General features: G+C 51.3%; 1 protein-coding gene across 4 annotated transcripts in view; it reads right to left on the bottom strand.

The window, feature by feature from the left end:
* LOC144944271 (protein bassoon-like) overlaps window positions 1-23058 on the bottom strand; it is a 158618-nt gene that overhangs the window by 75497 nt on the left and 60063 nt on the right. For all 4 annotated transcript variants that reach the window (XM_078872284.1, XM_078872285.1, XM_078872287.1 and 1 more), the window contains exons 4-5: window positions 7602-8066; window positions 151-6834 (exon numbers count right to left, since the gene is read on the bottom strand). In XM_078872284.1, coding sequence (XP_078728410.1) covers window positions 151-6834; window positions 7602-8066 — 7149 coding nt within the window. The remainder of the gene's footprint in view (window positions 1-150; window positions 6835-7601; window positions 8067-23058) is intronic.

Here is a 23058-nt window from a genome sequence, read left to right as displayed (position 1 = left end):
CAGTTTTTTTCTTGCTGTGGTTGTCCCACCTGATGACGATTGCTTGTGTTACGATCGAAACGTCGTGATCTATTATTTTTCTACCTACGTGACTTTACCGAAAGAACCAAAGACTAAGGTAACAATACGATGATGCGGAGCAGCCGATACCTGCTGGCCGGAGCTCTGGTAGGCCCCACTGCTCTCCAGCGGTTTGGTGTCGGCAGAGCAGTGGTGGACGACCACGCGGGGGGTGGCCGCAGACTGCAAGGAGGACACCGACGCGGCCACCGTGGTCGTCGCGTGCTTCTGCGGGGAGACGTGCGCCGCCCTGTGCTGCTTGTCGTAGGAGCCAAACGGCGATGGCGCCGGCTTGCTCTGTCCGATGGGGGAGACGGGCGAGTACAGCACCTTGGGAGATTTGGGCGAGGTCTGCTGGTGCCCGGACGAGTCGGGCGGCTGCTGCCCAGCTCCATACGCGATCTCGAGCGGGGCGGGTCGCTTCCTGTAGACCGAGGACGCGGATGCCTGCTGCTGTTGCTGCTGAGCTACCGTCGAGTATGAGCAGCCCTTCGAGTAGACACTCTGGCCTGCGGCTTGCTGCTGCTGTGAAAACGGCATGCAGGCCTCCAGGTCGGTCTGGCAGGCCAGGCTACCACCCTTGGTGCCACGCTCGGGCGCCGAGATGTGATGCACAATCTCGGTGCGGGACAGCGTGGGGAAGGCAACCACCGGGCACTTGGCAATATCTTCCGGCTCGGTCTGCGCGGAGCGGTGCGCGATGGTCTGCACGGCGATGCTGGACATCGACTTGGATGCGGGCCTGCACTTGTCAAGCTCCGCGCAGGCGTCCCCACATCTGGCTGACCTCGGCCTCCTGCGCCTTGACGGGTGGCTCCAGTCGTCGCCGCAGTCGTCCTCCTCATCATCGGTCTGCACGCCGCAGTCGACGCTCCGGCGAGCCCTCCTCCGGCGGCCCTCGAAGCAGCGCTCCGCATCCTCTTCATCTGTCTGCACCCCGCTGTCCATCTTGGACCTCCTCGCCCCCCTGAACAAGGACGGCGCGCCCACGTCCCTGTCGTCGTCGTCCTCGTCATAGGAGACCCTCGGGCCCGAAATGGAACTCCGCCGTCTCACCACCTTCCTGCCCCTGTAACCGCCATCCTTGATTGGTGCGTCCGACGTTGACATGGCCATGGGGTGACGCGGGTGTTGCTGATGAGGGATTCCCTCTCCCTGGCCTCTGGCGGCCTTCTCTTTTTCGGACGTCATTGCGTGGGGAGCTCCGTGCCAATAGTGGCTGCTCGCGATGCCCTGAGCTTCCATCTCCTGGACCATCTGCGGTGTCCACCTTCCGGCCGCCGGGTCATGAGCGAACGTCACAGGGCCGACCTGTCTGACCTTTTGCTCCTGGAGCTGCTGCTGAAGCTGCTGCTGTAGCTGCTGGATCTTCTCTATCTGCATCCGCTGCTGAGCCATCTGCTCCTGCTGCAGCGACATCTGCGCCTGCCGCTCCTCCTGCTGCTGCTGGAAGATGTGCTGCTTCATCTTCTGCAAGTCCTGCAGCTCCTGCTCCATGAGCCTTTTCTCCTGATCGAGGCGCTGCTTCATCTCCAAGCGGTCGCGCTCAAGCTCTTCATGGATCCTCTTCTGCTTGAGCTTCTCGATCTCTAGGATCTCTTGCTGGATCAGCAGCTGCTGCTCCATGTGCTTCTTCTGAATCTGCTCCTGCTCCCTCCGCCGCGCTTCTTCCGCTTCCCGCAGCCGCCTCTGTTCCTCCTCGTTCCTCCTCCGTGCCTCTTCGATTTCCCGCATCCTTTGAAACTCTTGCTCCCTCTTTCTCCGCTCCTCATCCTCCGCCTTCTTCCTCGCTTCTTCCTCCCTCAGCCGCCTCTCCCCCTCCTCCTCCACACTCCGCGCCACCACTTTAACCTCCTCACTCTCCTTCCACTTATTCCCTTCGTCCACCTTTGCCACTTGTGGCACCGCCGGGATCGGAGGTGCCGCGGCGTGGACGGCCATCGCCTGCTCCCCACGCTCGGACGCTGGCGGCATCGCCTTCTCAGCCACCACAGTCAAGTTGAGGCCGGGGTCGGAGATGCCCTTGTGCATCACGGGCACCACTGACGTAACGGGCTGGTGTGCCGTCACGGCCACCCCCTTGATGAGAGGGATGGGCTGCACCTGCTGCTTCGTGAAGGCCGCTGCCTGCTCGCCCACCATCTGGTACGTGCAGGATGGCACTTGCTGACCTGCCTGCGGCTTGTCTGCCGGCTGCGAGTAGCTAAGGCTGCCGCTCATCGCGCTGCCCTGGTGGAACTGAGGCGGCACGGTGGCGGCCGGCTGCGGGGGCCTCATTTGCGCCACGGCGCCGGCTTTGTTGATGAGCGGCGCCGACTCCATCCTGGTGACGCTGCCCACGGGCCGCTCGGCCTGCGTGACCCTCATGGGGTACGCCAGCGGCGGCAGCACCTGCCGAGGCATCGGCATCCCCACTGGCCTCGGATATGCGGGCGCCGGGAAGCGGTTGAGCGGGTAGCGTGGGTTTAGTGGCCCCAGCGGCGCCGGCGTGAACGTGGTGGGCCTATAGTTGTCCTTGTAGGGCGACGGCATGATGGAGGATGGCTGCGTGGTGATGGGCAGTGTGGACAAGATTGGCGTCGTTATGGTCGAGTACAGCAGTCCGCCGGGCGTCCTGAATGAGCCCGAGAGGCCCAGCTGCTTACTGACCGTGTCCGAATACTGGCCATGCAGCGACTGGCCGTGCAGTGTGTATGGCAATTGTCCCAGCTGAGGTCTCGGCATCATTTGGCTCAGTTGACCGCTGAACGGCTGATTGACCTTCATGCCCATGGGCACGTTTTGCTGGGGGCGAGAGGCGAACGTGGGCATGGCGCTGGCCTGGCTCATGCCGAACTGCACAGTTTCTCTCTGGTCGCTGTATGCCGTCCACTCCTGCTGCAGGGCATTGAGCTCAGAGCACAGTTTGTTGATTTCCCTGATCGTGTCTGCGGTGGACTGCCAGGAGCCCGCATTGGCCTGCCTCACGTTGTACAGATTTCTGCCATAGTAGTCAAACTCTGGGTCCAGCTTTGATATGTTGAGGTCAGAGTTGTAACGTCTCATGGGCCTCATGTAGTAGTCCTGCTCCTCCTGGTTCCACCGGAGGTCCGATGATGACCCGTACATACTGTCGTATCTCAAGTCGCCTCCTTCGGGCTTCCGCTGCATCCCTTTCCTGGATGTCAGGTCGACCACGGAGCCGTTGCCATCGAACTCCGTGTTGTTCCTACTACGGTAGGAGAACATCCCTATGTCAGCGAGGTTTGTATCCGAAAACGAAGACTTCATCGGGCTCAGCACGAAGTTGGGATTCATCGGCGATGGTGGAATCTCGGGGTAGTAGTAGTGAGTCGGGTCGAACCGGTGATGGGGCGGAGGCGTGATGGGAACGCCCGGAGATGACCTCTCCTTCTTGGCCGACTTCATGAAAGGAAACTTGTAGACGACGTCGCAGCACACGGCACGCCTCTCCTCCCGGCCGCCGGTCAGGTCCACGGGGTCCGTGGCCACGTCCCTGCTCGCGAGCCTCGTCACGGCCCGGTTCACCGAATCGTCCATGGTGACGACCGTGTCGTGTGGCTTCGCACCACCACCGCCGCAGTGGTGGTGGTGGTGGCCTTCCCCGTGTGAGATGGAGCGCCGCATGCGCCGCTGTGGAGTCTGGATGGCCTCCTCCTCCTCGTCCTCCTCCTCATCGTCATCGTTGTCTGTCTGGACGGCGGTGGCAGTCATTGACTTGGGCAGTGCTCGCGTCGCGTCCACCGCGACCGAGCTGCGAGAGGGGCAGCTAGACACCAGGTCGAGTGGCTTGTGCACCGTGCCGTCGCCCGGCTGGTATGGCGGGGGCTGCGACACGGCGCTGTAAGCTCCGGAAGTGTGAGTGGCCGGGTTGAACACGGTGACTGGCTGCGGCTGATCCGAGCTCACGGCGCTCAGATTCATTACGCCCGACGAGACGACGTGCCTGATGGAGTCCTCGCTCGGGAGGGAATACCGCCTCCCTTCCCCACTGAAAGAAGTTAAATCCATCCCACCGTCGGTCATAACGTGCTTGGCGAGCATCGTGGAAGATCTCAGATCCATGACGCTGGTGCCGACGGGAGTTGTGCTTGTCTGCGCGTGTTTCATGTTGGCGCTGGGGCCAATGCCCGTCTGCGATGTTCTGTTCACCATCGAGATGCCGGCATTTTTGACAGAAGTGCCCGGTCCACAGCTGGAATGCCCTCCTTGCCTGGCACCGACACTACCCCTCTGACCTTGCTGCATCAGATTTCCGGATCCTGCCGCAGCACGAGAAGTCGACTCGTAAGCATCGGACGTGACGGAGCTGGATCGCTGCAGCGACGACACTCCTTGTTTCTTAGCGTCAGCTGCAAACCCGCTCTGTTTACCCTGCAGGCTCTGCTGCCTGGTGAGGCGTGCGGAGGGCGTGACCGACGCTGAAGCCTTCGTCACCGGAACCCCTCCGGCAGTCTGCGTCGACGACAGCGCTGAGCCTTGCGCCGTTGCAGAATCCACAGATGTTTGTTTTGTCATCGCACCAGACAAGCTCTGAGAAGGCCTCACGTACGACGATGACGATGACGATGACCCCGAAGCTGACGTGGCTGCTCTGCCCGGTTGATTAATCGCCGCCGCCGCCGCCGGACCTGCAGCACCGTCATCGTCTGTCGAGAAGTGCTGTGTGATCTGAACGGCCGGCACACTCTGGTTGTTGTAAATAATCTGTGTGGGAAAACAGATTGCTGTGTGCTCTATTTGGTGAGGCGGGGTCATCGGGGAGGACGGCTGCGTGGGGCTCGTCCCTGGAGTGAGCATCTCTTGGTGCCTCTTCATGAGCTCATCGTAAGCAGCGTCCGCATCCAGCAGCTTCTTGTCCTGCTTAGACACCAGGGCGGTGTCCGAGTAACTCGCCGAGATGTTGCCGCTGTCAATTTCTTCTTTGCTGCGCAGCTCCAGCTTGAGCGACGTTGTGCTGTATGACCGGTTGTTCTGCTGCAGCTCCTGCAGACGCTGGGAGATCTCGTCGTATATCTCATTGGAGCTCTTGGATGGCCCCACCGACTGCCACCCGTGAGATCCCCTCTCCATGTCCTCGTCCATGCTGTAGAGCGAGTCCTGACCACTGTCGGCCAGGTCGGTCTGCTGCGACGGATCGTCGCACTGGCTGTTGTCCATGCCTTGCGTAAACTCCTGGTGGCCCGAATGCTGGCTCTGCAGAAGCCGGGCCTTCCTCATCATCTCCTCATAGACCTCTTCGGCGCTGCGCAGGAGCTTGTCCGATGTGTCCTCTCGTTGAAGCCTGCCGGGCTCCATCCCGTCCTGGCCGCTCACATTGCTCAGGGACTGAGCTGTGAGCATGTTGAACTCCTGTTGCAGTTTGTAGAGCTTCTCCGTGTAAACCTCGAAGCCCTCTGGCTCGGACTCAATGCTGGGCGAGTACTCAGAGCACGAGGAGCGGTGCAGCTCCTCCATCTCAGCCGCCTGCCTCAGCTCCTCGGTAGGCGATGCATCCTCAATCGGAGAAAGGTTGCTGGGAGATGCCCTGGAGCGCCGCCTCCTCTGCGCCCTCAGCTCCTCCTTGTCGCGCTTCGACTTGCGGCCCAGGTTCTTCCGCTGCTGTAGCTCCTGCTCCCGCAGCTTCTCCTGCTCCTTGAGGAGCTCCTCCTCCTCCCGCAGCTCGTCTTCTTCCGACGAGTCTTCGATGGTCGGCAGCTGCGGGCCGTGCGAGTGGTGCTTGGGTTTCCGCTGCTTCTTCACCTCTTCGGGTTTGCGCCTGCGGCTGGGGCTGCCGTCACTGTCCTCCTCCAGAGAGGACACAGAGGGTGACGTGCCACTGCCTGGTGTCATGCTCGAAGCCGCCGGGTAGCTCGACGAGCCGTCGCCCTGAGACCGGTCCTCCGCCGTGTCCGTCAAACTTTCCATCTCCAGCTCTGGCTCTTTGTCGAAAAACACATCGTCACCGGGGCTCCCAGCTAAGCCCAAACCACCTGTATCCTGATACTGCCCAAACTTTGCTTCGTTCCCCTTCTCCACGTCTTTCTTCTTGTACGCTTTCTCTCCACTCTCACCCGCCGGCCGCCCTTTCACATCGTCATCGTCCTCCTCCTCCTCTTCCTCCTCGGACGCGGAGCCTCCCTCGTCGGCGCTCATCTCCAGAAGCTGTCTGCGGATGAAGTCCTCGTCCTCGTCCTCAGGCTGCACCGGCTCCTTACCTCGGGCCTGCTGGCCGGCCTGGCCTTTTGCTGCTCCCGTCGCCATTGTCGCTGCCGCTACCCCCTCTGCGGACGTTGCCGTCGACGCCGCCGTCGTTGTCGCCGCCGTCGTTGTCACGAAGCCCTTGCCATACGGCAGGGGCGATGGCGTGCTCTCGCTGCTGTCCTCCACCATGTCGTGCCGCTGGATCCTCGCCAGCTCCTCATCCAGGGAGTCCAGGCTCTCGCGGCGGCTGGCGTCCGAGTGGCTCCTCAACGTGCTGTCCATGTCCATCACGCCCTCGTCCACCTCCTTCATGTCTCGCGCGTCCTCCTCGCCCGAGCTGTACGACTCCGGCGTGATGGAGAGAGAGCGAGGCCTCTGCCGCCTGTCTCTGCCCTGAGCCTCCCCATGCCTTTGCAGGCTATGGCCCTGCCTCGTCTTGTCCTGCCCCTTGTTGTTGGCCTTTGGCTTCTGCAGGAGATTTTTGTTGTCTTTGTCCGATGTGACCGCAGACCGTTTGCCCGCCTGTTTCTTCTTGTCCGCCGGCACATCTTTTACCTGGCTATCGAGCTGCTTCTGACTCGCCGCCATTCCCTGGGAGAAAAAAAAATGACAGTTGATCCGTTATCAGTCACTACAAACACAAATGCAATGAGACTTTACTTTTGAATTGTTCATTGTCATTTATTTTATGTTTTCGAATGATCACTTCCCAAATAAGTTGCAGGCCAATATTCAAGAGGTGTATGAACATGAACACCAGAACAGTTTGTGTAGTCATGGTGATATTTCCAAAGCATTTAACCAAACTAAGCAACAAACCGGATGTTTATTTGCAGAGGTTACCAAGTTTGAAATGCATTATCTGCAACTGTGCATATTTCTCACTCTAAAGTTGTGTTTGAAGAAAAATGCCGTGAATATCTGCCCTCTACAACAACTTAACCTCTGCATCTTGTTTGGTGTAATCTAACTTGCTATTGTCAGTTCTGTTTGTGTGAATTTGTCTTAGTTTGGCTCTCCGAGCTGTAGGCCCTTAAAGTGAATGCTGAGAATTGTAAGAACTGAAGCCGTGGTCAGGCCTATCGAGCTGTACCAAAACTCAAAACACATTCCTCAATAACGCTGCCATAGAGAGGAAACATTTACAATTGTTGATGTTTCAATCAATGGCACTTCTTCATAACAAAGAGTCTCTCTATGCTTCAGTTTTTTAAAAATTCCACTTTAGGGCAGTGCTATTGGTGTATTTTTGTTTATTGTGCTTACGCACCACCTGTAACACGGGATGACATTTTTGTTGTTGAATATCTGTACCAGCTGCATAACACGGCATTACTGTTTGACTCTTATCAGCTCACCAAGCCAGGCTGCTGTTGCTGTTGCTGCATGTCCATCTTCTGAGCCACAGCCAGCCCCGACTTAACATCCATCGCACCACCTCCACCTGGCTGATGATGCAAACCATCTGACAGCAGCAAAGACGATGCTGGCAGCTGTACGTTGGGTTCCACCACCGACATCCCAGATCCTGCTGCTGCTGCAGCCGATGTCACAGTTGCATATGGTCGTTCGTTTTGCTGCTGCTTCTGCTGCTGCTGCTGCCCTTGGCTTTGAGCAGACGGTTGCTTTGCCGGCGACTTGAACGGAGACGAGGATGGCGATGCCGATGAGGAGGGTGGCTGTTTCTGGGGAGATGGCGGCACGGACTTGGTGGGGTGAGATGCGGGCTGCTGTTGCGGAGGGAGACCAGGGGTATCCAGATCTCCCAACTGCCCCGCCATAAGCCTCTCCGTGTTGCACGTCAGGCAGAGCCATTCCTTCTTCTGTGCGAAGGAAGGAAAAACAAGGGAGCGTTCAATGAGACCACTCACCTGTCTGTGTAACGGTCGCGAGAGAGGGGCAATGGCTCATCTCCGATGTAGAGTCAAATGTGGATATTTCCCGTTGCTATGCCAAGCACCATTATTTATCCATAGCATTATGCAGTTGAAATAACAATTGTAATTAGTGAACCATGTCTACCTCGCCGATACACATACAGCAACTATACCAAAAGGGGTAAACAATGTGATTTGGCACTGTGCTCCTGATTAAGTGCAATGTGCGCTGCATGTGGAAGAACACATCTGGATAAACATTAACAAATATGGAACATTTTAATCTATATATTTCATTTCGAACTCACATGTGTGGGATTTTTAGATTATTACAGAAGTGCACTGCTGTGACCAAATCACTCAGAATGCACCAGAAGAAGTAATACAGCGTAAGGATACGCAATGTTTACACAATCGCGCTTGCAGCAGAGCGCAAATGACACAAACATGACGGGTCGAACCCCTCCTGATCGTGTCACGTGACACGCCCGAGGTTCTCCTGCGTGAATAAACGGCATCGTGTGGCGCCTCCTGACATCACCAGTTGGCGAGTTTGATTCAACAGATGAATCCATTTGGGACCTGCGAATACCCTGGGAATGCTTCGTGATGTGGGGATTTATTTCCTAAACACTACCGAGAACGACTGTTCACCTGCAAACGCCTCGCTCAGTCTCAATGCCATTTTAACGTTTGGCCATTTTATTATTGAGTGGGGTAGGAAATGAGAGTGCCCAGAGAAAGCCCCACAACCACAAGGAGATGTGAAACTCAAGCTCCTCACGGACGAGTCAGAGCCGTACTCGCTGGTCCTGCTTCATCCAGGACAGCGTGTTACTCTGTCGGTCAGATCTCCGAGTGACACGCAAACCCTACCTCGACGTGCTTATATTATTGGCGAGTGCCAGCGCACTTGGATAACGAATGTTGATGTCACGAGTTCTGTCTTCCACATTCCCTTGTACGTAAGACTGAGAGCTCTTTCATGAATCTCGGCTGAAAATGCTGCAAGGCTTGAACTGTCCAAGTCAGTGATTTAACACCCCACTGAACCATAAACTACGTGCATGGGGGGGGGGGCGGGGATGGTGGCGTCATGCGACTGCGGAATGACCGCTACGTTGTCCACTACCTAGTTACGTTTACAAGACTAAATACATTATCCATAATGATGCAGGGTTACTGCTTCAGAGAGCTTATTGACTGCTGCGATTACGCAAAAAAAAAAACAAATGTTCTGTAATAAATGTAATTATTTTAAAGGTCGGACTAATGATTGCACTAAAGTAAATGCTATGGCTTCTAAGTCGTTTCACAATGTGCTCTGTGTGTTATCAGGCTTTCTGCCATGGAGCATTCTCAACAGGTATATGTTAACACTGCTAATGTACAACTGGAATATAATTATGTGTGTAGCCAACACAATTAAATCATTACTATGCGAGTCAAGCATTTCACTGCAGGGAAATGTAGCAATGAACCTGATTAAAATCATTTTTCACCAGCACTGGCTATATAAAACATGTTGTTTTTAATACATATAACGAAACACCTCACTGGGTGGTGCTATGGTTAGAGCTCATGCTCTTTGGTTTCTTCAGTAAAGTCACGTAGATAAAAAAAAATACAATGAAAGCAAATAAATTAAATCACGACGTTTCGGAAGCAACACAAGCATCCGTTATCAGGTGTGACTGCTCCAGCAAGATTACTGAAGCGTATGAAACCATGAGCTTAGAGCTCATGATTTAACAATCAGAAGGCACAAATCCACCGACACAGTCACGTGGGCATCTCTTATCCAAACCTTGCGTGGTTCTCCGCGCATTCCATCTGACCGAAATTTCTTCGTCCTCTATCCAGGGAATAACCCCATCGTGCAAACCTCTGCAGTATGGTGATCCTCATGGCTCTATGCTTAGTCCTCGACTCCTTGCCATGTACCCCTTCTTCCTCGAGATGAAATTATTTTGAGTTTTGAGATTGGTCATCACTTCTTTGCCGCCCACACGCAGCTCAAAGCGTCGCTTTCGACGTGGCTGCCCCAGATCCTCTCTCTCTCCCCGCTCTTCCTGTGTCACCGCTGTCTCCGAGCAGATGACGTCAAGTTTTCTTCAACTCAATAACAAACAGATCTACTCGTACACGATTCCAATCACCTGCTGTTCACCGACTTTAGATATGGTCGAGCATGTGTGTAAGCTTAGCGTCCTCCTGGGCGACACGGAGCTATCTAGTTCTCACCATATTTTGATTAGCACGGTTGGCTACGTACGGTGTGAAAGAAGTTCAACATACATACATATTTCTCAGGCTTCTAAATCTGCTTCCCATCACCCGCAAAAAATGTCCACGGATCCATAACGTCCTATACTATGCTCCTGAAACCTTAATTCGTGCCTTTGTAACCTCCAGATAAGATTACTACAATTTCCGACTCTCTCACTCAACGTAATCAACTCATCCAAAAGGCTGCCAAAAGGGTGCTCGCTCGTACCCATTAAATATGATGACATCAAACGTGGACAGCAGCCCATCGCCACGCTTTAAAACTGAACATCGTTCCAGCAGCAGCAGCACTGAATGAACAGCCTCCCGTCATTTCAGACGTAGCTTTGTCATTGAGTGCTGATCAAACCTTATTTTTTTTAGTAAAAAAAAACTGCTTTGTAGTTGTATCGTTCATTTTATTTCCCAGACTTCTCTGCCTCAGGAATGTAGGGCAGATAAATTAATTTTATTGAAATGGTGGCATTGGCAGGAGTATGCCCTAAACAAACCTTCCCACAATTCAATGCGCCAGCAACATTTTACTTTTAACTTAAATTCGTTTATATTAGAATACTTTTTGATTATTTAAGTATGTGTCTGTTGCTCGATAGCTACTTTTCAGTAATTATTAAAATGCCTATTTAGAAACTGGTCATCACAATTTTTTTTTATGTAATTATAATCAGGACCCCATGTTATCAAATGCAGTCTCCAAACCTAATTAACTCTAACGCTGACCTCTCTTCTCCGTGTGCTATGAACACGGTTCTGAAAGCCAGAAACCAGAATCTACAGTCAAGCAAAAAGTGCAAGTCAATAACATCTACACATCTTTCACAGTCCTTTATATTTACTCACCCTGACGCTGGATGCACCCTTGCCAAATAGCCCTTTCTGTAGGAATTTGAACAAACCCCTACGGTCATCTGCCCATCACCAACAACTGCGCACATCTTTGAGTTGACAAAAACAATTTGCCCATTTTGTCAAGATGTGAACGTGGCCCATAGTAACGTGTCACCTTGTCTAGCGGCTGTAACAGCTTAGGCAATCTGAAGGTCTCTTTGAGGTGATGCTAACTCTAAGCCCCCTTCCCCACCACCGATTAATGCTTCTCTCCAGACTGCTGCTGCTGCTTCTGTGATGAACAGTATGCACCTCGTCTCACCGCTCCACCCACAATACATGTGGTCGGTGAATGAAGAAACAGGTAGACTGAGTATCACTCTCACTTCAGCTGTGGAGAGCAGCACACAGTCCAGGCATTCCAGTGAACTGTGATAAGTTGCTTTGTTGTCAATACAACTTCAATCCTGATGATGATGTGACGATGCTTAGAATGCCGAATGGAGTTCACAACAAATTACAATCACCTCTTCAATAACCCGACGATGTAGACGATCCCCTGGGCTTTGAGCTTCCACCAAGCTCATGGACCACAACCCCAAGCTGAACCACATCCGCGGAAAAACCATGGCAGCAGTAGGTGCAGATACTGGATGTGCGAATGGAAAATTTCACACTCGCCGGTGTGCGACCACGGTCAGCCAGAACACACCATTTAACGACTCAATGCCCGATTCACAAATACGAAGGGAATCGCCATCATCATCATCATCGTCGCAGTAATGCGCACCACTCAAACGTATCGCTCTCGCTCTTCTTCTAGATCAATGTCAGCCATACGAAGAAGGAGAAGTCGCGTTGTGGGAGAGAGAGAGAGAGGGAGAGAGAGGGAGATGGTAACGAGTGACAGGGAGAGATCAGAAAAGATGGAGAGAGGTGAGCGAAATAGATTGCACATTGAATGGGATGATGAGTGGCCGGGTGGTCGCAGTGCAGCCACTGAGCCAGTTCGTGCTGCAGCGCTCCTATAAATAGCACGACTGTTGTACAGTGGCCTTGTCGCTATAAAGGACCGGAATAAGGTCTTCTGTTTTTAACGCCTGAAAAAACCCCAGCAAATCCCACACCTCCATATCATATCCATGATAGACCAACTCTCTCCCTTCTATGCTCCAAGCGTTGCCAAGGTGTTCATGTGTGCCACGCTCACATTCTCTTGCCGGCTCACTGCACCCAGCTGCAATGCCGTGGACAACGTTACACCAATTGTAAGTGCTATCCTGCCAATTGGTTTTTTTTGCTATTTTCCCACGTAACGATTTTCAAAGCAAATGTTGCAACCAAAACACTTTTTTTAACGCACGAAGCTGTAGACAGTAATTAACTTTGCAAATCGATCTGCAAGTAAATACCGTAGGTTTTTAACACAGATTCAACTTGTAAGTAGGGCTCTCAAGTCGGCAAATATTTCCCAGCGTGACTTAAAGCTTTCGTGACTGCAGGAATTCATATTCTTTGGTTCTTTCGGTAAAGTCACGTAGATATGTTCAAATAAATAACAAAAATAACAAAAAACTACGTTTCAACCGCTACACAAGCGGTCGACATCAGGAAAATGGGGGTTAGCTTCTAAAGACAACTGCTTATAAAGGTTTGAAATGGACGTAGCCCAAATGCCAGCAGCCAATGTTAATGTAGGTGGTGGTCAGCGACTGCGGCGGTGGTGGGTTTTCCACCAATCAAAGGGCTGCCAGGTAAAAACTAGCATGTTAATGTAAGATCGCCCAGCATACTCCACGGCGAGCGCGCCAAGGTGACTATGTTAATGTAAGAGATTAGCATACAATCTATATTCTATGGACGTCAGCCGATCTATCAGATAGGTCTGAAGTACAATGGCTAATTACTAATACTCATTACTAATACATATGCGAGTAAATATTTACTGAAATATTCCAATTCAAATTGTTTGCCATCCCACTAAACTCTAGCTTCCTGATCTCTCTTTCCAAATAATACATCAAAATAATGAATGTCAAACCTTAGAGGATCCCATGATCGCATTGCTATTATGATTACAAGAGGGACGGGCGATGGTTTTGTTGACAGCAGTACGGGGGAAAGGGGGATTCAGGAGCATATTTCGACCACACATCGCCCCGTGATTGAATTTATCCGTAAATGGGGAAATTACAGCTGCATCAGTCTTCTTAGAGCAAACCTGCAGCAGCTGGCTGGAACCGGCTACGCAGCTGGCAAGCACAGGACAGGAGGAGCACATTGTGTCAGCCACCGACCTATCCAACAGCCATGGAGCTCCTATGCACCTCGGCAACGCACGCGATCGCCGCGTCTGTGAACGCATCCAGCGGGGATTGTCAGCTGGCTTAGGGCGGTGGTGCAGTGGTTGGGTAGGGCGGTGGTGCAGTGGTTGGGTAGGGTGGTGGTGCAATGGTTGGGTAGGGTGGTGGTGCAATGGTTGGGTAGGGTGGTGGTGCAATGGTTGGGTAGGGTGGTGGTGCAATGGTTGGGTAGCGTGGTGGTGCAATGGTTGGGTAGGGTGGTGGTGCAATGGTTGGGTAGGGTGGTGGTGCATTGATTGGATAGGGTGGTGGTGCATTGATTGGGTAGCGTGGTGGTGCATTGATTGGGTAGGGTGGTGGTGCATTGATTGGGTAGGGTGGTGGTGCATTGTTTGGGTAGGGTGGTGATGCAATGGTTGGGTAGGGTGGTAGTGCAGTGGTTGGATAGGGTGGTGATGCAATGGTTGGGCAGGGTGGTGGTGCAATAGTTGGGTAGCGTGGTGGTGCATTGATTGGGTAGGGTGGTGGTGCATTGATTGGATAGGGTGGTGGTGCATTGATTGGGTAGGGTGGTGTATGCAATGATTGGATAGGGTGCTGGTGCATTGATTGGGTAGGGTGGTGGTGCAATGATTGGGTAGGGTGGTGGTGCAGTGGTTGGATAGGGTGGTGGTGCAATGGTTGGGTAGGGTGGTGGTGCAGTGGTTGGATAGGGTGGTGGTGCATTGATTGGGTAGGGTGGTGGTGCATTGATTGGGTAGGGTGGTGGTGCAGTGGTTGGGTAGGGTGGTGGTGCATTGATTGGGTAGGGTGGTGGTGCAGTGGTTGGGTAGGGTGGTGGTGCATTGATTGGGTAGGGTGGTGGTGCATTGATTGGGTAGGGTGGTGGTGCATTGATTGGGTAGGGCGGTGTCGCAATGATTGGAGAGCGGCGTTCTGCAGTCAGAAGGGTTGCGAGCTCAAATGCCAAGTGTGGCTTGACCATCCCTCCAAAGTCAATAAAATAAAGTACGAATTTGTCCTGCGAGTAGTAGACTGGCACCTGATGTGGTAATGTGTAATTATTACGACTGACTCAGGTTAACCAACGGAGGTAAGTGTTGTCTAATGCTCACGTGTGCAGAGAGACAACGTTGTACGCTATTCACATGGGTGGAATTTTGGTCCAGTGGTTCGTGCACTGCAGGACGAGTTGATTCCTGGCCAGGGCAATGATATCGAAGCCTTTCCTGGGCACCCACCCTATTCACCAACCCACACTCACCCACAGGGAGACGTCTAGTCAAACAACCCCCAACTGTGCAGGGGGTGCCTTCATCAAGCAGTGGATAGATCAGAGGCGGAACATTAATATAATTTTAAATTAACTACAACGGACTCAAGGCCATTGTAAATCACCCTGAGGTGAAGGTGATGGATTGGCAGTCACAGAACGTGACCGTGGGAACGTCTCCTGCAGAGATGGAGCAATGTAATCGGTGCTCGTGTGCAGCAGGCGCTGGGGTGGATTATGACCCCGTCGGATCATGAGGGATGGTGAAGGCTCGAGCATGTCTTCATCCAGCAGTGGATTGAGCATGGCTGCTGATAATGATTCATTCATGAAACCTCGATTCAAACTCAGGCCCGCTAACGGCACTTGCCCCAACCGTCGAGTAAGGCTATAACGGGGGAACTTCATCTTTGTCTTTAACCCTATATATCTGAAATCACCTGAAGCCTATTTAAATGCTAAACATACTGTCCTTACGTAACTACTCTCTACGCCGCACACGGGACAACGACTCTCAGTGGGTTCTCATCTGGTAAATTCAAGGGCAATGCGTTCAACTGTCGTGGGTGGGTGAAGCGGCCGTGACTGCGGTGAGCGCACGGCAGCACTGCAATCCCACGAATCTCAGTTTGATTCCGGGCCATGCAAAAATCATACTTGAGGCTGTACTGAGCCTCCCCTAGGTTTACCAAGCCCTAAATGGGTACTATACCTGGTACTGTAGGGAGGCAGTCGAGCGTGGTGTTGTGCACTAACAGCACTTGTCTCTATTGCCTCTAAAGCTACGCGGGGGATATTTGTCTTTAGTGTATGTACAGCGGCGAGTGTTGGTGTTCACCCACTGTGCAATAATCCCAATATCTCAGGGCTGAGGCTTCCGAGTCAACTCAGCCTAAAATTATCAAGTGGTACGATATGCCGACAACCGGCACATGAAATCAAACTATGATATGCATGGTGCCAGGCACAACACCTGTTGTGTGCCAGCCGGTGTGGCGAGCACCGCGTGCACCAACAGCACGTGTCCCTCCAGGCGACCCAGTGACACGTGCCTTTCTAAGCGCAGCCCTGCAATTGCTTGACCACGCCACTGCTGGACGAAGGACCGCCATTAGGCGGAGCTCTCGAGAGCCCCTCGAGATGTCAGAGCTGGCCCACTCTTCCATGTTGGCCACACGTGACCTGCCCACCGACTCACCCTGGGGTAAACATTTATATCGCTGGGTGGATTGAGGCGGAGAGATTTAAGAAATGTGATTTGTTGTTTCAACTGGCGCATCAGAAGATTGGACCGGTGATTTCTGGATCATAATTCCAGTGTGCCACCGTTATACCATGGTAACGTTCGATCATTTGCAAATTTTCTACATTTTAGTTTCCTACGTACGGTTTATCCAGGAGGTCTGACTGATTTAAAATCAATTTCCCGTGATGAATGTTGCCAATTAACTGAAAAAAAATGGAAAAGTGTGTGGAGTTATAAATAAATAAAGGTTTTAATTAAATGGTTTGAATGATTGCAATCGTTGTCACATGTTTTCACCCCACCCAGGCATACATCAGCGTGCAGATATTTATAGATTTGCAATTCTTCTTGAATGGGTGCCTACAATGTCTAACACGGAAATTGCTAGATATGTTTTAATGAAGCTCACAATGACACAGGTTACAAAACGCTGTGAAAACCAAATGTGCAATAACTTTGGATTAACCATAAGCAATGCTTATCACAATTACAACAATAATAACAATACTAGCTCTTGATTTATCTACAAAAGCCTCAATTGAATGCCAATATTTTTCTCTGCATAATTCTGCTTGAAATGTTTGGGCCTATTATTTATCCAGTAGCTCTGTGTGCGGAAGGAAAACAGGGCAATGATCCACAGAGAGAGTTTAGCAACCTACTTGCTGTACTTCCCTAAACAGGCCACCCCTTAGCGCTGAAAAATGGGTGTCTCACATCCCAGGGCTCTGCACGATCTACCACTGCCTCCACACCGAGCCAGTCAAATATTTGAATTACATATTGCGTTACTTTATATAATTATACATTTATTTTCGCTTTCTCCCCACGTTGTACTGAGCTTGTGCTCTCAGAGCATGAGCTTACACAGCGAGCAATGTAACATTACATGTCAGAGAATGGTTCTGGAAAATTATGTCAGAACTACCTCTGAAAAACCTGAAACGAACTCTAATCCACATGCCTTTTCCTGACTCCCTTTAAACAGAACGTCACATTTCAATCCAACTGAAAATTATAAATTTTAAGAGCTAATTAAGAAAACAAAAATACAACTTTTTTGTTGCAGTCATTGATGACCAGGCTGAAACTATGAACTCATTACACTTGAGAACCCCATTTAATGTCGAGTGGCTCCACTCGGGAATCCAAACCCGGGACCCGAGTATTGCCGACTCAGTTGTCTGACGCAGCAATATCCTCTTGAGCCAGTCGGTCACCTACACAATTACAAATTTAACTGCAAGTCACGTCCAGTGAGGGTAAAACGTTAAAGGGGCGGCAATACAATTGCTCACTCACGCCACTGCTGGCAGAAGATCTTCCAAACAGAGCGGGAGCTCCCTGGAGGCTGTTTGACCTACGATTCCACGCTGGGCAATCGTCTCACTAGAGGTGGAAGGACCCACATTTTATCCTCCCACACTCGACGTGCCGATCAACGAACTGTGATTGTACCCATTTGCACTGCTGGGTGGACAGAGACGGAGGGGGGATTTAAGAAAAGTGTCCATCGCTTCAACTGCCGCGCCAGAAGATCGAACCGGTGGCTTCTGGATTGCAAGTCAACCGTGTGCCAACCCGTCGCACCACGGCATCATCACGCCCGGTATCACAATATAAATGTAAACTCACCGCTGCGATATAATTTCGTATCATAGCACTGACTTTGTTTTATGAGTTTGCCCTTGTTTGGTCCCTATAAAAGCTCATCCACTGAATCATCAACACTGTAATCCCAGAAAATTCCGCACGTTACTTTTGTGCCACGGTGTCATGGAACTAAGAGTTGGTTGAGAGATTTAGACACATAATGTGGGATGAGATGGAGAGTGGCTCCCAAGATAATAATTTATTATCTTGCCAATAAACATCGAATTCAATGTAAACTATATAAATGTATATCATTGTATACCTGGATAGTCATGAGTGTGCTCTTTTTACACAAAAATATTCTGCTTGGGCTGTTTGGCTCCCATAGCTGCAACATTTAGTGTCTTGGAGGGAACTAGTGACCACAGAAAACCCAGAGATATTCATCATCATTATTAGCTATAATCAATCCACTGCTGGATGAAGGCCTCCCTCAAGCCTCCACCATCTCTCGCGATCCTGTGATGTAAGAGAGACAGGTGAAGGTAGGGGCGCAGTCGACGGGTGTGCAAAACAAAGACGACGAGACGCGTGAAGAGTGGAGCCACAATCACGGGTGGCCTAACCAGAGGTCAATTTGGTTATTGTAGACAGCCCTGGCTGGCACAAATGAAGGGGCAGTGCGCTCATGACTGGTTCCGGTTTGACAGCAGAGGTCTCACTCAGAATCAGTCGAGCGGCATTATCTTTTCATCGGCTGCGTAACGCTGTGTGGAAGCTACCTGGTCTGTCGCTCGGCACGAAGCTTCAAGTCTTCTCAGCCACAGTCATTCCAACCCTTCTCTACGCTTGCGAAACGTGGACCCCCCTAATGGAACATCTTCGCCGGTTAGAAACATTAGGGCTGGCCTGCCTACGATCCATCCTGGGTTTAACCAGGCTGGATTGTGTGAGGAGCTCACAAATTCCCATCCGTGAGCTCCTCCGGCAGGCAAGGCTGTGCTGGCTGGGTCATGTAGCCCGCATACCCAGTCACCGCATGCCTAAACAACTTTTGTTCGGCCGGATCGAGGGGGCTAAACGGGCGCAGCACGGGCTAGAGAAGAGATGGAGTGATGTGGTACAGGAGGACGTGGAGCTGAGTGGACTTGCCGATGACTGGTACGAGCGGTGTCAAGATCGGCCTCTGTGGAGGAGGCTCGTGAATGACTCTACTGGGCAGTTGGAGGCAGTAGCCCTCCAACAACAACAGAGGGCGGAGGAGCGACGCTCACAACAACGAGCGGAGCGCCGGGTGGAAAACGCACAGCAAATAGGCATAGTAGGTGGTGCATCAGCCAGTCATCTCAGTCATCTCCGTCAGTCGACCCGTGGCACCTGGGTCTGCCCCGTGACCTCCTGCCAGCGGGCGTTCGACACTATACGTGGCCTCAAGGTGCACATGGCCTGGCACAAGCGTCGTGCTGACGTCACCGCCACTTAGTGGCGAATGGCGGTTGTTGTGTGTAAATAGATATGTTTGTAGAACTTATTCTGCGCCGTACGTAGCCAACGGTGCTAATCGGAGGTGCGGTGAAAAGACAAAAAATCTAAACATAAAACAGTTCTAAAGAAATTCGTTTTCAATCTAGATTTAAAAGTGCATAACTCCCTAGGTAGGAACACACACACACGCCTCGGACTGAGACTCGTTGAATCGTTAGTTGTTCACGTTCATATGAAGGTGTCAAGTGGCAAGAATACATAATAAACGCCGTGGGTCAGCGACGAGAACGTGCCCGAGAGGATGACCACCGTCGTTGAGAAGTGATGAGGTGAGTGCACGAACATGAGTGGCGTGATGCTGATGGAGCGTGGCATTGCAGGGCCGTGAGAGATGGGCGACTGGGAGGCCTTCAGCCAATACTTTATCGACAATTATGATAATAATGACCCTGATGCTTATAGCTATGGAGCGTGGAATTTTTACTGATTTAAAAAAAAAGCCACACATTCTTAACTCTGACCCATCTCTCTCTGCTGCCGTGCATACAGAAGTCAAATCAGAGCGCAGCCGTGAGCTCTGCGTGACACAGCAGCAAGGTGGCCTCAGCAACTCACGGGAGGGTCGTGATCGCTCCTTGCGCATGCGCACTCTCGTCTCTCGCAGTCACAATCACAGCTGGGGAGCCCCCTCCCCCATCCCTTCACTCACCCCCCCCCGTCTTTATGTCCCTAGTTAAACAAAAACTCAGCGTAGTTGCACATGTAGCAACGCTTTTGTCTGGCACCACTTGCTCCCACAAGTTTGCATCGTCTTTTTCAATTGGCGAGTGTTCATGCCACTGTTAGGCTAAACTAGTGAGCTTACTTGTACCTAACTTGTCTGGAGCCTATTTTGCTCTCGTATTACATTTGCACATGTTCTTTTTGTATTCATGCGTGTTTTGCTTACCACAGTCAAATACCTCGTTTGTTGGTTGTGCAAATATTCCTTACGGACCCTTCACTCAAACTCTACAACGGCGATGTTATTCGTCTTTTAATGTTCTTGCTGCTACACTCGCGCACCACGCATCTCTCGTGCGACATGTCTGGGGGAACCCGCTAAACGGGACCATCATCCGTGGAACGAATCAACATCAACTCCGCACTCCAACTTGTCACTAGGCAAGCGCTCCTCATCCTCCTCCTGTCAATCTATCCACAAACACCACGCAGCGCGGGGGCATTCCGTCAGCACCATCACCTCCCGGGGAGACATCTGAATGTTAATCTTTTAAACATAGCGTTTCAAAGGGCAGTGCTGCTTTGCGATGTATATTCATATCGGTTTCATTTGCTTCAAAGGAATCGCCAGGGTCCTTCTGTGTGCCGGGAAAAAATAATTCTGCATAATTCTACGCGATGTCTTCCTTTGTCAAACGTAAATGTCAAAATTTGTATATTAAAATATAAATGTAATGTGTATGGTGTTGAGTCAATTAAATTGAGTAATTTAGCTGTTGGGCTATTTCATTACTTATAGCACTGTATGCGGGAACTCTCTGCCCACAATGAGCCCCGCTCGGAGGCGATACCCCGTGCTGTACATGTTATGTCTGCTGCACAATTAACGACACAATGATGATGAGTATGCCGGTATACATTACTGTCATATTTGTTTTTTTTTTACAGGGAAACATCGTACCACGTGATGTTTAGGAGATACCTTGCTTAGAGTCACAAATATACCAAAATGCTCGATGTGCAAAGTCTTCCTCCCGAAAACACGCCTCGGACGATGTGCGAGGAAGGACGGCGCCTGGTGACATCGCTTCAGAGAGCCGCGAAATCGAAGCCCCCGTGGCTCGCTTCGCGACGATGGGCTTCGCTGCCTCAGGTGGAGCACGCGGAAACATCCATTACGACGGTCTTCCCTCGGGCGAGATCTGTGCACCAAAACCTCCAGTATGGCGCGCTCCTGACTCCCGCCGTCTTGAGTCGATTGCCTTGGCCCAGGTCTCCCCTCCCTGACGATGCTCGCTGTGCCAAAAGCGTCTGGCACCTGCTAGAGAATGAAGGCCGATGGCTGGATGTGGCTCGCGCGCGAGCCTGCTGCATTCGGTATTTCACGTGAATAAAGGAGGCACGGGCGAACGGATCCTCTTCCCCATGAGCCTTCGCGTTATCTTCCCCTTGTGCATGCGTCCGGCCATGATGTTCAGACGCGTGAGTTATGCCCCGACGGGCGGTGAAGATCCTCCACGTAAATTCGAAATTTTCAAAAGGTTGTGCTCACATCACCAAAAGGGGATCGTTGTGTTGATCATCGCGGTGTGATTTACCGCGTCCTCGTTCTGAGCAAACAAATTATGCTGGAACCTGCACGAGCGGTAATGGTCGATTATGACCGATGATGGATGGATTTGCCGAGATGTGGAGCGATTCGCATCGGCGTGCGGCTCATCTCGGACGCTAATTACTCCCGCGATATATTGCCGCGGCTATCAATTTCATTAGTGCCATACTGAATTGATTATGTCCGTGTATTTATATCGTCACCTACACAATATATATTTACTCGCATAGAGGTTATATTTTATGTGCATAATAATTAGAGTGGTATTTTGTGGCGACATCATCATCATCGCCAGTGCTCATCAACTCAATTGCAGGTGGCCACGTAGCTCAAAGTTCAGAGGATTGAGTCGGCGCCTCTGAGTTCCTGCGTCCACATCCGGATTCCAGCCACTTGTAACTAAATAATGTCCTCAAGCATACAGTCAGCTGATGGTCTCAACATGGTCACACCAATGACTGCTTAAAAAAAAAAACATTTATAAAATTTGGTTTTGCACTTGAAAAAATATGGCTACATTTCAGCCACATTAAAACAAATGTCAGTTCAACTGCAATGTGATGAATATTTCTGTATGTAGCAGGGCAGGTGTGAAGTTGAAGCCCCCTGATGTTGGGTAAGGGTTCTCTATGAGAGATGTCAGATGCTGCTGTCTGACATCCACTCCCCCAGTAAACGCTTCTCTTAACACTGGGCGAGAATCTCTGAACTGTGTGAGAGTTTCTAATGGATTGCTCATCTAGTGTCACAACGCTGATAGAACAGTTGGGAGAACATTGGAGAAAGCCATGTAGAGCAACCAGGAAATAAAGCGGGACGGAAGACAAAATCAACCGATGTAGTCCTGAGCCAGGATTCAAACCCGAGTCACTGGGGTTCCAGTGGGGTGCACTAACCGCTCAGAAATCACTGCCCACACACACCAAGGCGTACTACACAAAGACAATTTGGTCGATAGTAGACTTTGATCAAGACTCAAATAGGGAGTGCAATTTCCTGGCCGTGGATGTCCACATACAGCTCCTTCAGATATCATTGCCTCATTCTCACATGTCCCTTCTGCCCTGTTCCCATTTCCGCTGGCATGACGCTTCCTTTTATGTTCATGATTAATTTATTGGTTGGGACTTGGTTGTTCCTATTTGCTGCTTATCGGTCACTCATCGGATTGCTCTTTCATTTCTGCTCCGTGGCATCTGCGCCACACAAGTACAAATAGGATCGTAGAGCCAATGCTTCGGTTGTGAGCTACAATGCAATCAATGAGTTGATTTGAAAGTGCCTCGACACAACTGTCTCAAGCTTTGTAGAACAGCTTTTGGCAGAAATGTTATCATACCGCATACGTTTGTGTCAAAGGACAGCGTTAATGATGATGGAGTTTTTCAGCGAAGAGATAATGCCTGTGAAGACAAAATGATTTTACTTTCATTTAAGTAAACGCGTTTTTGCTCTCAATATGGTACAATTATAGAATCACGCTCCTCTCTAAATGAATGCGCAGACATTATACATACTGTACGATAATCCCGTACAAAAGAACAGTATTTCACGAAAGAGAAATACTGTTTGCGGGGTTTGGTAAC

Source organism: Lampetra fluviatilis, chromosome 34 (genome assembly GCF_964198595.1).
Source record: "Lampetra fluviatilis chromosome 34, kcLamFluv1.1, whole genome shotgun sequence".
Lineage (NCBI taxonomy): Eukaryota > Metazoa > Chordata > Hyperoartia > Petromyzontiformes > Petromyzontidae > Lampetra > Lampetra fluviatilis.
Note: the sequence above shows the minus strand (reverse complement) of the source record. Positions and strands in the feature narration are given on the sequence as shown.